General features: G+C 42.3%; 1 protein-coding gene across 2 annotated transcripts in view; it reads right to left on the reverse strand.

The window, feature by feature from the left end:
* Nucleotides 1–3,492: 3,492 nt before the first annotated feature.
* RELL1 (RELT like 1) overlaps nucleotides 3,493–18,774 on the reverse strand; it is a 102,880-nt gene continuing 87,598 nt past the window's right edge. The window contains exons 6-9 of one of the 2 annotated variants that reach the window (XR_012882578.1): nucleotides 12,105–12,243; nucleotides 5,754–5,786; nucleotides 5,565–5,631; nucleotides 3,493–4,060 (exon numbers count right to left, since the gene is read on the reverse strand). Coding sequence is in view for 1 of the 2 variants with exons in the window: in XM_075859016.1 (XP_075715131.1) it covers nucleotides 5,763–5,786; nucleotides 12,105–12,243 (163 nt within the window). In the remaining variant the exon portion in view is untranslated. The remainder of the gene's footprint in view (nucleotides 4,061–5,564; nucleotides 5,632–5,753; nucleotides 5,787–12,104; nucleotides 12,244–18,774) is intronic. The other variant, XM_075859016.1, reaches the window with a different exon arrangement.

The raw sequence follows: 18,774 nt of genomic DNA on the forward strand, positions 1-18,774 counted from the left end.
ATTGGTTTTATTTTTTTAAATTAGTTATATATAACAAACTAAAAAACTGCTTCTTTAGTAAAATACTCACACATTACTAGATGTGAAAACTGCATATACTTTTATACATCTTTTTCCATTGAAGTTGGTAAGGGGGAAAACCCAACAAATGCCACATCTAGAGCAGTATGTTTTAAGAAATCCACACATTCAGGCCCCCTGAACACGACCGTGCCCATTACGTAATCACAGTCAGTGATTACGAGCACGGCCGCCCGCTGACATCCACCCGTAAACCCATAAAGTAGGGGGAGCAGGGTCCGTAAAAAGCAAAAAATAGGACATGTCCTATCTTTTGCAGAGCCTTTCGAAGACATGGACACAGAAACGAATGGGTCAGTACCTACGGAGAAAATCTATGGTCGCGTGCATGGGGCCTCGCACAGGATATTCTAAAAAAAAAACATTTTAAAAAAATTAATACACAGCAGTTTTGACCACCCCACAAACTACAGACCGTGTTAGATAAAAGTTTTAACTGGTTTCCACATCTATGTTGATGTTCCTAAAAGTGGTATAAATGAGGAAAATAAGTTTAATCCTTAACACATGGTAATGCAAAGTGTCTGCTGGGCATTCATTAACCAGTGAAGTATCCCGAGCTTCTGTTCTTGAGTGACAGCTGTAGCAGATAGAATGTCATATGACGCAGGGTGCCGATACAGCCATCACTCAAGAGCAGAGGTAAATGTAGTAGACTACATTACTCCATACAGCAACAAAAAAATTGTATATGTCGGGAGCTATTCTAACTTGTACCTCCTATTTCTGCACAGCCTCATCCACTGCCCACTATGCTATGCCCACCTTAGGGAGGGAGCCCTTGGCATAGAACATGAGCAGAGGAATCATCCAGCAGCCTCCATTCCCCACGGCTCTTGCTCGGTTTCTTGATGCCATTGCTGACAGCCCCATCAGACGTCACATCTGGGGTGAAGGATTTCTGCTGCTGCTAGGGAACCCCCAGGCACCTCCACCACATGAGCCTAAGTGTCCCTGGGTATTGCTATACAGAAGACATAGTCCACAGTTTGCCTATACAGTGGGATATGTTGCAGCCTGCGGTCTGAGCTATATTTCAGGAGTCCTTTGGATGGAAGGCTCGCAATGTGATGAACTGGGCGCCTTAGGCTTTTATGCGCAGGGGTCTTGAGAAGCAAACCGAGCCTTGTGTAAAAATGACCAATGTCACTGCCTGTTTAAAATGCTGTAATAATTTTATAATGTGTGCTACACGTTATTAATACAGATGACTATAAAGCGATTTTGGTTTATGCTTATGAGCTTTCTTAATGCCCAAGTGGGCGTATTTTTACTTTCGACCAAGTGGGCGTTGTACAGAGGAGTGTATGACGCTGACAGCATCATGCACTCCTCTCCATTCATTTACACTGCACTAGCGATATAGTTATATCACTATGTGCAGCCTCATACACAAGCCCTAACATTACTACAGTGTCCTGATAACGAATACACATGACCATCCAGCCTGGACGTCATGTGTACTCAGAATCCTGACACTTCTGAATCTTTTTTGTGAGATTCCGGCAAGTGAAACGAAATCTCGCGAGATTACGGAGCTAAACGAGATTTCGTTTCACTTGCCGGAATCTCACAAAAAAGATTCAGAAGTGTCAGGATTCTGAGTACACATGACGTCCAGGCTGGATGGTCATGTGTATTCGTTATCAGGACACTGTAGTAATGTTAGGGCTTGTGTATGAGGCTGCACATAGTGATATAACTATATCGCTAGTGCAGTGTAAATGAATGGAGAGGAGTGCATGATGCTGATTGGTCAGCGTCATACACTCCTCTGTACAACGCCCACTTGGTCGAAAGTAAAAATACGCCCACTTGGGCATTAAGAAAGTTCATTAGCATAAACCAAAATCGCTCCTAACGTTGTGAAAATAGTTTTTTTTAATAAAAAGCATTACTGTCACCTACATTACAGCGCCCATCTCCTTATGTAGGAGACAGGGCACTTATAATGTGGTGACAGAGCCTCTTTAAAGTAGGAGCGTGGCAAATGTTGCACATGTTGGTTATAGTGAGTTTCCTTCTGAAATACTGGGGAACATGGCTCGTTACAGACATTGTTCTGATAAAAAACATACTTTGATTAAAGAGTTGATTGAAGAGGGAAAAACAGAGAGGTGAAGCAAATTATAGGCTGCTCAGCTAAAATGATCTCAAACGCCTTGAAGTCGCAACCAAACCTGAAAGACGTGGAAGGAAGTGGGAAACTGTGGATCGAAGAACAGCCAAAATGGCAAAGGCTCAGCCAATGATCACCTCCAGAAAGATCAAAGAAGATCTGAAGTTACCAGTGAGTGCTACATTCAGAAGACGAATAAGAAGCCAAGTTACCAGCAAGAGTCATGTCCTGAATAGGGTCAAATTTGCCAAGGAACTCAAGGACTGGTTCAAAGAGAAATGGCGCAATATTTTGGGGACTGATGAAAGCAAAATTGTTCTTTTTGGGTCTAGTGGCCGTACACAGTATGTCAGACAACACCCGAGCATTGAATTCAAGCCACAGTACACGGTGAAGACAGTAAAGCATGGTGCTGCAAAAATCCCGATATGGGGATGTTTCTCATACCATGGTGTTTGGCCTATTTATCGCATACAAGGGATCATGTTGCCTTATGCTGAAGAAGAAATGTCCTTGAAATGGTTTCAACACAACAATCACCCAAAACTCAGCAGTAAGCGAACAACATCTTGGTTACAGACAAACAGGATTGAGGTAATGGTGTGGCATCCCAATCCCCTGACCGCAATCCCATGGAGAACTTGTGGGGTGACATATAAAATGCAGAAGAACTGTGTAGTCTGAATGTCGTCCAATCTTCCTGGACTGGATACCTGCTCAGAGGTGGCAGAAGTTGGTCCACTCCATGCAACACAGATGTCAGGCAGATCTCAGAAACAAAGGTTATGCCACTAAACATTGGTTCAGTAAAGTGAAATCTAAAAACTAAAAATGTAATCTATAAACCAAAAAAATGTTTCAAAGACAAATGCTGCACTGCTATTTTTTTTGAACAGCCGAATATTCCTTTTTCTTTACTTTCTGGAAAGGATTAACATAAACTGGATACATTTAGTTATAGTTTTGATTTGGAAGTGAATGTAGTATTTCCAGTGCATTTGCATTTAGGCAAATAAAAGTTATTATGACTTTTCGTTTTGGCTTTTTTAAAGTCACTGATACTTTTCGAACACTTCCGTACATGCTCGACTGTCACTCCATACAAAGGTCTCCTCAATGTGTTGGTGAAAAGAAAGGGGGTACTCGGTACTGGCAATACGTCGGAGTCCTAGCATTCGGTGGCTCAGTGATAAATTAACTGGGACAAATGTGATGCTAAAAATAAAACAAGAAAAAAATAACAGCAGACAAAAAGCAGAGCACACATTCCAAAAACACAGGCAAAAAAAGGGAATTATTAAGGTGAATGTATTTAGGAGCAGTTCAATAATCACAAATAAAATCTAGTATGTGTAAGGTAGATTTTTACATTTTTTAGACCCATCACCGATTCTTAATTATAAATATTACACATATGGCGTAACGCTACATTAAAAAGTTCCACTTTCACACTGAATAGCAGCTTTATTCCATACAGCTTTTCCCCATTCGTGAAATAGTCTAACACAGCCGTCATTTCACATTGAGAAATCTGTTTTTGGGATCTGAAGCGTGAACTATACCTACTATAAAAATACTGTATTAGTCCAAAACATTAGTACACACTGGTTATGGTTAATATATGTACATGTAGTGTTATACTAACATACAGCTTTTATATACATATGTAAAAAAAATTGCTTTCCTCTACAGAAGCATCCGGCTAAAAAAAAAATCTAAATTCCTTTTTTGGTTTCAGCATTTCTAAAAGAGAAGCCTGACGTGTTCTGAACGCAGGCCGTACACCTTGAATGTACGCTCTAAAACCTCCGCTTCGCCGTCTCCTCAGATGAATGGAGTGTCGCCTCTCACACTGGTAAACTGCAAGAAAAGGAAGGGTAATTTTAGGGAATGTGCTGCCTGCACCGCTCCTGTATAACGCTTCCCACTTGTAACATAAGCCTTTCCCCTGGAGCCACTTCTATACATGCAATAAAACGAAGTGCTATACATTTTCATTACGTGCTCATCGGGGACCACTGACATTATTCGCCTCCTGTGAAATAGTTCTAACAAGCATCACAAGCTGCATGACATATGGGGAATTGGCAGTTTGGGCTGCTCAGTGCTGTTATATTAACATGATGTAAACAGTTATGCCTGATAGTAGAGATGAGTGAAATGGCCAGACTACTGAGGGCCCACGGGACAAGTCAGATTAACCAGAGCAGAGGAAAAGCTTGTCAATTCATTTCACAGATGGAAGGGCTCAGATATTCTGCTGACACAAGATGAAGATGGAACTAAAAATATAGTAGTGTGATTGTAAATAGTATGGCGAGCAAAAGGTATAATGCACGTGTAAAAATAGTCTAGTCAGAAATCTACCTACCAAGCTTTTACATAAAACTTCTGGCAGTGTTTATTTTTGGTCTTCACGTCACTTTATTAAATTAAAAAGAAAATCCTGATGTGATGCAATTCTTAGACTGGCCACTGAGCCCTACCCACAGGCAAACACATCCGGACACTTTTTAGCTTGTGTCGTGTACACCGGAGCCAGGGTCAGCAGTCATCTCATTCATGTCACAGCGGGCAAAATGAAAGGTTACATCTATTATAAAGCTGGACATGGATAAGACATGATCACACCACTGACAATAGGTGATGGGGACAGCTCACCCTCCCACTCCTCCCTGCAACGACATCTACACATGTCACAAAGCATGCCCACAACAGTCTTCTATTAAAGTCTACAGGTCATTGTCATTTTTATTTTCAAAAGCCTGCCGTAAAGCGAACCTATGGAATTGCTACTGCAGCAGCTGAGGCAAGAGGGACAATCATGTAAAGAAAAAAAGAATAAAAAAAATTAAAAAAAAAACAACTTCAAAAATACAAAAAAACACATGAGAAAAAAAAAATACATGCATTGGAGCAAACTTTTGGGTTTGTTGGGGGTGAACGAGGTAGTATGTCTGGAAAGATAACGGGCAGAAGAGTTGTTCTTGAGCAGCAGCATTGGGGAAGCCTATGGGTGATGGATGTCACTGTATGGCACCTGCCACCGGTCTACGATAAACGTTTACGTTGGGAAGTTTCAGTGACTCAACTGTCCATATATAGACAGTTAGAGCTTCGTGTCCTCATCCATGCTGCCCGCACCAGAGGGAGTCAGGTGATTCACCACTCTTGATTCTCCCGGCCCTACCGTACTACCGTGGCCTTTATACTTGTGGATAGGCTATCAATTTTCTCTCTGGAAAAAACCTTTAAATGTCAGAATTATAAAGGGAATTAATACACTCCCCTTTGTTTTCCTCATATTGGCAGAAAATGTAACAGATTGTCTAAGGTATATCTCCACCCAAATGTTATGCATCACCTGGCTGTCTAGCAGAGTGACTACTTCTTCACATAGATGACTGAGCAGTGTTGACAATGTCATGAACCTTTAGAAGAGGAAAGGAAAAAAACTGAAATCTTGACGACCTAGAAGTCGTGGTAAACAGAATGTGACCAGCTCCAAGCAAAAGAAAGGCAACTGAAAACTGTGCCAGAAAGCCTTACGTACCCTCTCACTTCAGGTATCCACCGTGCTTTGATTCTGTAACGAAGACAGAAATATAGAGATTTACATCACTTGAACACCAGGCATGAAGCACAAACAATGTTCAGATTACTCAGCAGGAGATGCTGTCTCTTAAGAAAGAAATATAGCAGATTGTTATTATATGTAACAGATTTATAATGTGGCCATTATAGATGAGCAAACAGGCAAAAATGAGCTTCCGCTGAAATAGGGATCTGTATTAAAGAATTTCAGCCCTCCCATTGTCTTATATACAGGAAATACAGCACCAAAATAGGAAATTCACCCAATTTGCTCAACTCTAGAGCCCCTTAAAGAGTATTCAACTTTGAACTAGAGTTGTCTTCCATTTTCTGATGTGAGGCGCGTGGTGCGATGATTAATTTAACCTCCACGTGCTTCACATTAATAGTAATTAATCCCATCATGTGTTTCAGTCATAATGGGTTAATGTGTGAGGTACATGATGGGGTTAATTACTATTAATGTGAGGCACATGGAGGTTAAATTCATCACACCTCGCGCCTCACATTAACCCCTTCCCGACATGCGCCGTACATGTACGGCGCTGTCGGGAGGTGCTTCCCGCAAAGCGCCGTACATGTACGGCGCAGTGATTGTGCGGGCTCAGAAGCAGAGCCGGCACCATCACCGCGGGGTGACAGCTGTATTATACAGCTGGCACCCTCCTGTAACTGCCAGGACCGGAGCTACTCTCCGATCCGGCAGATTAACCCCTCAGATGCTGCGCTCAATAGAGCGCAGCATCTGATAGGTTTTCACCCGATCGGCAACCCAGTGATGCAATCGCTGGGTTGCTGTGGCAATCGGACGCCAGAAAATGGCGTCCGAGTCTGCCTTGTACGGGAGCCGATGAGGACCCGCCTTCGGCGTGTCCTCATAGGCTTGCTGTCAGTGAATAACTGACAGCGCTAATACACTGCACTACATATGTAGTGCAGTGTATTAGAGTAGCGATCGGGGCATCAGGCCCTCATGTCCCCTAGTGGGACAAGTCAGAAAAGTAAAAAAAGTTAATAAAAATGTGGTAAAACAATAAAAACACACACATTTAAAATAAAAATAAAGCCAAACTGACTTTTTTCCCATAGTAAGTCTTTTATTATGGGAAAAACCGTAAAAATTAAAAAAACTATACATAATTGGTATCGCCGCGTCCGTAACGACCCAAACGACAAAACTATTATGTAATTTATCCCGCACGGTGAACGCCGTAAAAAAAAAACATGAAAAACAACGCCAGAATCTTTGTTTTTAGGTCACATCTCCTTCCAAAAAATGCTATAAAAAGTGATCAAAAAGACACATTTACTCCAAAATAGTACTAATAAAAACGGCAATCCGTCCCGCAAAAAATAATCCCTGACACCGCTTTGTGCACGCAAAAATAATAACGTTATGTGTCTTACAATATGGCGACAGAAAACAAATGATTTTATAAAAAAAGTGATTTTGTTGTGCAAAAGCCGCAATACATAAAAAAAACTATATAAATTTGGTATCGCCGTAATCGTATCGACCCGCAGAATAAAGCTAACATGTAATTTAGGGCGCACTGTGGATGCCGATAAAAAAAAAACAATAAAAAACGATTCCAGAATTGCTTGTTTTTGGTAATTTCCTTTACCAAAAAATGAAATAAAAAGTGATCAAAAAGTCGTATGTGTTCTAAAATGGTACCAATAAAATCTACAGCCCGTCTCGCAAAAAACAAGCCCGCTCACCGCTCAATCAACTGAAAAACAAAAAAGTTACGGCACTAGTAATGCGGTGATGGAAAAACATCTCAATGCCCAGGCCGGAGGGGAACATTCCTTCAGTTTCAGGGCCCGAGTATTTAGGAAAGGAATGGACACAGCACATCCGCTGGAAGAGAGGGTGCCCGTATTATACCAGCGCAAAACTTTCCCAGTAATATTTCCCAAACTACGAAGGAGAAAAAGTCCCCAAAAGATGCAGAGCGTTACAGAAGGGGGATAAGAAAGAAAACGGTTTATCAGTGTGACACCGGCCTGCGCATAACGGATCACTTCACAGCGTAACACACATCTATGGATAATTGTATTATTTACCCCATGATTATACCCTCTTATTATGCCCTGATGTACCCGCACAGATTACATATACCCTGATGTTCTTCACACAGATTACATATGCCTCCACATTATAAACTGAATACCAGCAAAACTCAAACAAAACTACCAAGCAAAATCCATGCTCAAAATGGCGGTCTTTCCCTTCTTAGCCCTACAGTGTGCCCAAACAGCAATTTATGGCCACAAGTAAGGCATTACCATACCCGGGAGAACCCGCTTAACAATTTATGGGGTAACATTCTCCAGGGGCACAACATCTTGTGTGGTGAATGGGCAGATCAGTGGAAAAATTGCAATTTTCACTTTGCACCATCCACTGCGTATTCATTTCTGAAAAACACCTGTGGAGTCTAAATTCTCACTACACCCCTTGATAAATGCCTTTAGGGGTGTAGTTTCTAAAACGGGGTCACTTTTGTTTGGTACATCAGGGGTTTTGCAAATGCAACATGGCGTCCGCAAACCATTCCAGCAAAATCTACGCTCCAAAAGATAAATACCGCTCCTTTTCTTCTGAATGCTCCCATATATGTCAACAGCTGATTATAACCACATATGGGGTGTTACCGTACTCGGGAGAAATTACTTTACAAATGTTGGGGTGCTTTTTCTTCTCTATTCCTAGTAAAAATGAAAAATGTTGATCTAAAACGACATCTTGTTGGAAAAAAAAAATATTTTTCATTTTCATGGCTTAATTCTAATTAATTCAGCAAAAAACCTTTGGGATCAAAATTTTCACTATACCCCTAGATGATTCCTCAGGGGTGCAGTTTCCCAAATGGAGTCAATTTTGGGGTGTTTCCACTGTACTAGTACTACAGGGGCTCAGCAAATGTGACATGGCGCCCAGACACTATCCAAAATCCAAATGGTGCTAGTTCCATTCTGAGCCCTACCGTGTGTCCAAACAGCCGTTTATGACCACATGTGGGGTATTGTTTTACTCGGGAGAAGTTGCTTTACTAATTTTATGGTGCTTTTTCTCCTTCAGTCCTTGTGGAAATGAAAAAAAAAAACTAAACCTACATTTTATTTCAAAAAATGTAGATTTTCATTTTTACGGCCTACTTCCAATAAGTTCTGTAAAACACCTGTGGGGTCAAACTGCTCACTGTACTCCTAGATAATTTCCTCATGGGGTGTAGTTTCCAAAATGGGGTCACTTGTTGGGGGTTTCCACTGTTTTGTCCCCTCAGGGGCTTTGTAACTGCGACATGGCCTCCGTAAACCATTCCTGCTAAATTTGAGTTCCAAAAGCCAAATGGCGCTCTTTCCCTTCTCAGCCTCGCCGTGTGTCCAAACAGCCTTTTATTACCACATGTGGGGTATTTTTTTACTCGGGAGAAGTTGCTTTACTAATTTTATGGTGCTTTTTCTCCTTTAGTCCTTGTGGAAATGAAAAAAAATGAGCTAAACCTACATTTTATTTGAAAAAATGTAGATTTTCATTTTCACAGCCTACTTCCAAAAATTTCTGCAAAAAACCTGTGCGGTCAAAATGCTCACTATACCCCTAGATAATTTCCTCAAGGGGTATAGTTTCCAAAATGGGGTCACTTGTTGGGGGTTTCCACTGTTTTGTCACCTTAGGGGCTTTGTAAATGTGACATTGCCTCCGCAAACCATTCCTGCTAAATTTGAGCTCCAAGAGCCAAATGGCGCTCTTTCCCTTCTAAGCCCTGCCGTGTGTCCAAACAACCGTTTATTACCACATGTGGGGTATTGTTTTACTCGGGAGAAATTGCTCTACAAATGTTGTGGTGCTTTTTCTACTTTAGTTCTTTTGGAAATGAAAAAAAATTAGCTAAACCTACATTTTATTTGAAAAAATTTAGATTTTCATTTTCATGGCCTAGTTCCAAACATTTTTGCAAAAAAACTGGCCGGTCAAAATGCTTGCTACACCCCTATATAAATTCCTCGAGGGGTGTAGTTTCCCATATGGGGTCACTTTTGGGGGGTTTCCACTGTTTTAGTTCCACAAGACCTGTTCAAAGCTGACATGGTGCCTAAAATATATTCTAATAAAAAGGAGGCCCAAAATCCACTAGGTGCTACTTTGCTTCTGAGGCTGGTGCTTCAGTCCAGTAGCACACTAGAGCCACATGTGGGATATTTCCTAAAACTGCAGAACCTGGGCAATAAATATTGAGTTGCATTTCTCTGGTAAAACCTTCTGTGGTACAAAAAAAATGGATTCAAAATGAATTTCTGGAAAAAAATAATGAACTTTGTAAATTTCACCTCTACTTTGCCTTAATTCCTGCGCAATGTCTAAAGGGTTAAGAAACTTTCTAAATGCTGTTTTGAATACTTTGAGGGGTGCATTTTTTAAAATGGGGTGACTTATTGGGGGTTTCTAATATATAAGGACCTCAAACCCACTTCACAACTGAACTGGCCCCTGTAAAAATAGCATTTTGAAATTTTCTTGAAAATGTGAGAAATTGCTGCTAAAGTTCTAAGCCTCGTAACGTCCTAGAAAAATAAAATGATGTTCAAAAAACGATGCCAATCTAAAGTAGACATATGGGGGATGTTAGTTAGCAACATTTTTGTGTGGTATAACTGCCTGTCTTACAAGCAGATACATTTAAATTGCGAAAAATGCAAATTTTTGCAATTTTTCGCTAAATTTTGGTGTTTTTCACAATTAAATACTGAATGTATCGAGCAAATTTTGCCAGTAACATAAAGTCCAATGTGTCACGAGAAAACAATCTCAGAATCACTTGGATAGGTAAAAGCATTCCGGAGTTATTACCATATAAAGTGAAACATGTCAGATTTGAAAAATGAGGCTCTGTCAGGAAGGTCAAAAGTGGCCAAAGAGGGAAGGGGTTAATAAGTGAAAGAAAGCAGTGTTTATTTTATTTTTTTACAGCGTACACATCATAAATGATGCAAAAAAATTGTTGTGCAGGTTATTACGGCCGCACCAATACCGATTATGTGTATGTTTTATGTATTGAGACTTATTTTAATGTTTATTGTAAAAAAAGGTGTGTGTGTATTTTTACTTTATACTGGGATATATCTATATGCCAGTACATTAGCCTGTGTACTGATAGTACACAGGCAGTTGTTAGGACATACCCAAGTATGCCCTAACAACAAGAAATATGGTGTGACAGCCCTGGGGTCCTTCAATGGACCCTGGGCTGTCTGCCCATATATGGTATGTCCCTCAATCGCATCACAGGGATTCCTGTGATGCGATCCAAGGGGCATCCCCCCTTCTCATTTTTCTCTTGAATGCTGCAGTTAGCTTTGATGTCAGCATTCAGGGGAATAGCGGCAGAGATGAGAGATTTCTCTGATCTCCGCCGTTATAGAGCGGGGCTGCGGCTGTGTAATACAGTCATTGCCCCGCTTCTGACAGGAAGTGCGCTCGCGGTCAGCATGAGGTGATGCGGCCAGAACTGCACTAATAAGCGGCGGTTCAGGTACGGAGGACAGAACACAGGGGGTGTTTTGTAGTGCACCCGCCATGTTCGGTCTTCAGTGCCGCCGCTCATTAGTGTAGCGCTGGCCGCATCACCTCATCCTGACAGCGCACTTGTCAGGAGCGGGGCAATGACTATCACACAGCCGCAGCCCCGCTCTCATACATCCATGTGTTACAATACTGAGCTGTGCGGCTGCGCAGCTAAGTATCGAAATACATGAAATAACGGTACCGAACCGTTTGGGGATGCACGGTATAGAAACAGTATCGAAGTTTCGATGCATCCCTACTTTGAACACAATTTTATCATTTAAAATCCAGAATCTGAGCTGAAAGGCCCATGCACTTGCTCTGGTGACTTGCATTCTAAAAAGTGTGATCTTTCCAGCGGTCACTACACAACCTGTGATTACTTTATAGCTCAGCTACCCATAAGAAAGGAGTCTGTCAACAAACCCATTGACTGTTTCCAATAGCAATCAGAAGAAAAGCAAATGATATAATACATGCTGTATCTCAGAATCAGAATAGGACCTGCAAATATATTGCAGTGCAAACCTTTAAAAAGTTTTTTTTAATTAATGTAATATTCTTATCTGTTGGAGATGATATTCACAGGGTGTTTACATTCTGCAGGATTGGGTAAAACGGTCTCACCAAACATCTGGACAGACATATGCAGCATATGAATACGTCAAAAGAAAACCTCCATGCTTTGTAAGATGGGAGTTAAAGAGGCCACACTGACTGCCCAGGTTTCTCTACCTCTGCCTCTCTGTCGTTTTGTTGCCTGGTATCCACACTGACGGCTGTAGGAGGTACTTCACCATTTGTTGCTTCGGTTCCATCAGACATTAGACGTTTCCGTTCTTTAGACTTTGGCTCTACCTTTGTGACTCGGAACCTACAAATGCAATGAATAGAAACCATTGTTTTATTCTACCAAATCTCTCATAGGCATGAAAAAACAAGGATATATTATATATATATCTCTATCTCCATCCAAGAGCCATAACTTTTTTATTTTTCAGTCGACATCGCTATCTAAGGAAAACAAAAGACGTCAACAAGTTGGCATTACTCACAGTCCCCACTTATCCTGGGAGCAGGTACGTCTCAGAGATTATTAATATATATATATATATATATATATATATATATATATATATATATATGTAAATAAAACAGGTCACGGTGGTGCTCAGCTAAAAGAGAAGTGTCCAGCTATCCAACAATCCAGAGAAGAATGAAAAGCAAAAAGCGACAACTCGCCATCCTGCGTTAAAATCCTTTTATTTAAGCTCATAAAACATCCATGGACAGGCGGTGAGGGAGGATGTTGACATCGGGCCAGAGGAAGTGTTGTTACACGAAACAAGACTGTTGCCTGCTGGGAGTATCCTCCCTCCCCCGTCCATGGATGTTTTTTGAGCTGAAATAAAAGGATTTTAACGCAGGATGGTGAGTTGTCGTTTTTTGCTTTTCGTTCTTCTCTGGATTGTTGGATAGCCATATAAGGGCTTTACTTTTGCGGGACAAGTTGTACTTTTTTTTTTTATATAATATTGCTTTTAGTATGTTATTAAAATAAATATTATTTATTTGTGTGTTTGTGTTTCTTTTTTCTAACTTTTACTTCTCTATGGGGGCTGCCATTTTTGTTTTCATCTCTGTATGTGTCGATTAACGACACATACAGAGATGGAATACGGCAGCTGCAGGGCATAGGAGTCAATGAACGGCTCCCGTCTATTGTATCTGCTCTCTGGCTCTGTACTGCGCAGACGCAGGTCAGAGTCACACAGCAGAGCAGCTGTTTGCAGGGAGATAGCAGGCGCCATACTGAAGACCAGCTGCACTGCAGGTAAGGTGTCCCTCTCTCGCAGACCGCCGCTCTCGTGACCCCCGATGGGCCCCCCTGTAGTCGTGCAGGAGACTCTGTATAAAGGACACATGATGTAACTGTCCTGGGAAAGCTGGGTGATAATATGCCTGCTGTTAGTGTGGTACCCAGCTTTCCCAGACCCCTGAACAATAAATCTCTCTTGTTGTGCTGAGACTGAGAGGTTCATTAGTCACATTCCCAAACAGTCTCAGTACAACTAGAGAGATTTATCGTTCAGGGGTCTGGGAAAGCTGGGTGACCAACATTACCCTTCCTACTGGAGTGTGAGAGGTTCATTAGTCACATCCCCAAACACACTCCAGTAGGAGTAATGGTGGTCACCCAGCCTTCCCAGACCCCTGAACGATAAATCTCTAGTTGTGCTGAGACTGAGAGGTTCATTAGTGACATCCCCAAACACTCCAGTAGGAGGGGTAATGGTGGTCACCCAGCTTTCCCAGAAGCAGATATAACCAGGAAAGGGCTGGATGGACGGGCTGAGGGTGCACAGGGTTTTTGGTGATCCCCCTCTGTCATGTGATTGGACCTAGGTTACCAGTTCATCAGATGGGGTTCATGGGACTATAAATCTGTCCATAACAAGAGACAGTGCACTCAGGACAAGCCCTGCCCTCATGCCGTAGTTGTGTGGTTCTGTCTGCAGTGATAGCGGTGGGTGGCTCTGACACCCGCCTCCCCCGTCGGGTCATCTCAGGACAGAAGGGGTGTCCGGATTGGAGACACAGCGCCGCACCTGTCCTCAGGTTGTGTCTGGTATTGCAGTTCACCTCCATTGAAGTGAATAGGACATAGCTGTAATACCACACACGACCTGAGGACAGGTGCGGCGCCATGTTTTCCTGGACGATCCCCTTAAAGACTTTTCGTGTGTGTGTGTGTGTGGCAGAGCGTGCACGGGCACCGCTGATACTTCATAGCCGCTTATCAGCTGTTTTGAAGAATCAGCGGCGAGCACCCCCCTCACACACACACACACACACACACAAATCCCCCCAAACACGCAAAATCAAGTGTAATCAAGCGTTTTTTTTGCACGTACAATGTGCAAAAAAAAAAACGTGTCAAATACACGGCGTGTGAACTGGTCAACTGAAAAGTCATTCACTTCACTTTCATCATTATAAGGGCTCATTTACACGAGCATGTTATACGTCCGTGCGACGCACGTGATTTTCACGCGCGTCGCAGGGACCTATATTAGTCTATGGGGCCGTGCAGACAATTGCGTGATTTTTACGCAGCGTTAGTCCGCTGTGTAAAAGTCACGACATGTCCGTTCTTTGAGCGTTTTTCACGCATCACGCACCCATTGAAGTCAATGGGTGCGCGAAAACCACGCATGTCACACGGAAGCACTTCCGTGGGACGCGTGTGATTCGCGCAACAGCAGTGAAAAGGATGAATGAAAACAGAAAAGCACCACGTGCTTTTCTGTTTACAAACATCCAAACGGAGCGTCATAATGATGGCGGCTGCGCGAAAAGCACGCAGCCGCTCATCATACAGGGCTGACACACGGAGCTGTTAAGTGCCTTTTGCGCAGGCAAAACGCCGCGTTTTTTGCGTGCGCAAAAAGCACACGCTCGTGTGCTTCCCTGTGACATGCCTGGTTTTCGCGCACCCATTGACTTAAATGGGTGCGTGATGCGCGAAAAACGCTCAAAGAACGGACATGTCGTGACTTACGCAGCGGACCAATGCTGCGTAAAAATCACGCACCTGTCTGCACAGCCCCATAGACTAATATAGGTCCGTGCGACGCACGTGAAAATCACGCGCGTTGCACGGACGTATATCCCGTTCATCTGAATAAGCCCTAAGGGTAAGGCCACACACAATGTTTACAGCTGAAAAATCGTAAGCAGAACGCCTACAAGCATCTGCCCATTGGTTTCAATGGGAAACACGGCGTTCTGTTCCGACGGGGCATTTTGCAAAACCGGCACGTAAAAAGACGCCCACCAAAATGAAGTGCACATCACTTCTTGGGACGTTTTTGGAGCCGTTTTTCATTGACTTTATAGAAAACCAGCTCCAAAAAGGCCGTTAAAAAACGCGAGTTTGATTAAATAATGGCTGAAAATCAGGATCTGGTTTCCCTTTGTTTAGTAAGCGTGTGAACATACACTTAGCCTTTTGGTGTGTCCTATTAACTTCTGCCAGCTGCAGAATCACACCCAAAATGGCTGCCGGACACTGCTTAGCAATTTGAAGACACCTTTTCCTGGCTTGTGGGAGGGGGGGGTGAGATTCCCTCCCACATTTACAGCAGCTGTGAGTCAGGTTGCTCTGCCTTATTCACCTTGCTGTAATTCTGGGAAGTGCTCCCCCTGGTGGCCAACATAGGAAAACATGTCAAATTATTATTTGATTTTAATACTTTCCACCATATGGAAGAAAAAAAAAAAAAAACAGCAAAAAACGTAAAAAAATATAATACAAATAAGTAACTACACATAAAAAAGAAGGTTTAATTCGCGACACATTCCCTTTAATCTATTGACGATCAACTTTCTGTGAAGCAGCAGCAGCAGCAACCCCAGCCTCCCAGACACTGTTCAGAGAGGTGTACTGTTTTCCTTCAGCATAAATCTGCCGTTTAAGAAGGGCCCACATGTTCTCAATAGGGTTTAGGTCAGGTGAGGAAGGGGCCATGTCATTATTCTTTCAGTGGAGTACTTCGATGCCTGCGATGGAGCATTGTCCTGCATAAAAATCATGGTTTTCTTGAAAGATGCAGACTTTTTCCTGTACCACTGCTTGATAAAAGGGTCTTCTAAAAACAGGCAGTAGGTTTGGGAGTGGATTCTTAGTCAATCTTCAACACAAAAAGGTCCAACTAGCTCGTCTTTAATAACAGCCCATAGTAGCACCCCACCTCCACCTCACTCTGCCAGTTACTGATCCAGCCACGGCCCATCCATCTGCTCCATCAAGAGTCACTCTCCTCTCATCAGTCCATAAAACCTTTGAAAGATCTGTCTTCACATATTTCTTGGCCCAGTCTCGACGTTTCAACTTCTGTGTCTTCTTCAGTGGTTGTCGGGTTTCAGACTTCCTTACCTTGGCCATGTCTCTGAGCACTGACGAGCTTGTACTTCTGGGCACTCCAGGGAGGTTGCAGTTTTGGAATATGACAGCACTGGAGGATAATGGGTTTCTCGTCGCTTTACGTTTGATTCTTCTCAAATCCTTGCCAGTTAATTAGCGTTTTTTTTTTCCCCCCAACACTTTTATTGTGACCCTGTTGACTATTTGCAACAAAACGTTTGAGGGTTTTGTGATTGAAACGACAAAATACTTTTCCCTCTGAAAGACTTAACAACTTTTGACTTTTCAGAGCCCATTAAATCTCTTTTTTGGCTCATTTTGATAGAAGAAAAAAAGCTGCCTAATAATTCTGCACACCTTGATATTGGGTCTTGATCTGCTTATGCCACACCCTCCCTCATTACACAAATACACATCACCTGGTATGCTTCATCCAATAAGCAGTCAAGTTTATCCAGCTTGGAATTGGATAATGTGCATAAAAATGAAGATATGGTCAAAATACTCACTTGCCTAATAATTGTGCACAGTGTCAACTTCTGTCGTCATATTCTGAGACCAACTACTTATTTATTTTTCCGTCTGCTCTAAATGGACGCTGTCCATTTAGAGCAGACAGCCTCAATCTGATGCTGAAGACCCTCTCTGATTGGACAGCGTCACATTGATGCAGAGGCCTCACCTACTGAGGAGAGACTAGATCTCCTCCTCTCTGTGCCTTTAATCAAAATTAGCATATTAGGCGCTAAGCGGAGCAGGGGCTGTAGCGGGACAAGGGGAGGATTAAAAAAAAAAAATTACAGCACTGGAATCGAGAGGACGCCAGGAATAAGGAGAGGTATGTGGTTTATAATAAAAAAAAAACAAAAAAAAAAACACAAAACCACAACATGACTAAGGCCTCATGCACACGACCGTAGCCGTGTGCACGGCCGTGATTTTCGAGTCGGCCGGCTGCGGACTGTCAGCGGACTGTCAGCCGCAGGCCGCCCGCACATGCACATTGTTTTCAATGAGCCCGGACCGCAGAACCGGGCCGTAATAAGACATGCCCGTTCTTTCTGCGGTCCGGGCTCCCGGGCCGTGCACGGACCGCAAAAACTACGGTCGTGTGCACGGCCCCATAGAAAAGAATGGGGCCGCAATTCTCCCGTGGATTTTCGGGGGAATTGCGGCTGCAAAAACACGGTCGTGTGCATGAGGCCTAACAGTTTTAGGGGGAAATTGGGAAAAGGGTTTTTTGTTTTTACCTTTAAAAATTTTTGGGGGGCTTTCTTTACACATTAGTAAAATCTTTCATTTTCACATTTTAGTTCCACCAGGGGAATTGGACAGATTGCTGGTAGAGCTTAATAAGAGGAAAAAGTTGGCAGACCCAGGGGTCAAGCAACCATGACAACCCCTGATCGGGTCGAAGGGGGGGCCGATGGGGTGACAGAGGGGGGCCCGCCCTGACCCCGGCACCTAAGCAGCATTAGGTATGTACAGGTTTGCAGGTTTTGAATCTAAACAACGATGTTCTCATTCACGGACAGAAAACAAATCTTGAAAATGGCGAGGGATAGCTTATACCATTTATATTTTTACCACGATTAAAGGGGTTTGCCAGGAATAAGTTTTATTGCAATTTTAACTTAACCCTTTCAGGACCTAGGTCATTTTGGCCTTCAAGACCAGCCCCATTTTTTCAAATCTGACATGTGTCATTTTATGCGGTAACAACTGTGGAATGCTTTTACATATCCAAGCGATTCGGAGATTGTTTTCTTGTGACATATTGTACTTTATGTTCGTGGAAAAGTTTGGTCAATAAATTAATTGCTTATTTGTGAAAAACACCAAAATGTTAAGAAAATTTGCAAAAATTATGATTTTTCTCAATTTTAAATGTATCGGCTTGTAAAACATAGTTATTATTTCACATATTCCATATTTCTACTTTATGTTTGCATCCTTTTTTGAACACTCTTATTTTTCTAGGCTTTTAGAACTCTAGCACCAATTCTCACATTTTCAAGAAAATTTCAAAAGGCTATTTTTCAAGGACCAGTTCAGTTCTGAAGTGGTTTTCAGGGCCTTACATACTAGATTGATCCCATAAATCACCCCATTTTAAAAACTGCACCCCTCAAAGTATTGCAAACAGCATTCAGAACGTTTAACCCTTTAGTCGTTTCACAGGAATAAAAGTAACAGAGGGTAAATTTACAACAACAAAAAAATGTGCCGAAATTCATTTGTAATACATTTTTTCTGTAACACAGAAGGTTTTACCAGAGAAACGCAACTCAATATTTATTGCCCAGATTCTGCAGTTTTTAGAAATATCCAACATGTGGCCCTAGTGTGCTTATGGATTGAAGCACAGACCTCAGAAGCAAAGGAGTACCTAGTGGATTTTGGGCCCTCTTTTTTTTTTTTTTGAATATATTTTAAGCACCATGTCAGATTTTAAGAGGTCTTGTGGAGCCAAAACAG

Source organism: Rhinoderma darwinii, chromosome 1 (assembly GCF_050947455.1).
Source record: "Rhinoderma darwinii isolate aRhiDar2 chromosome 1, aRhiDar2.hap1, whole genome shotgun sequence".
Classification (NCBI taxonomy): Eukaryota; Metazoa; Chordata; class Amphibia; order Anura; family Rhinodermatidae; genus Rhinoderma; species Rhinoderma darwinii.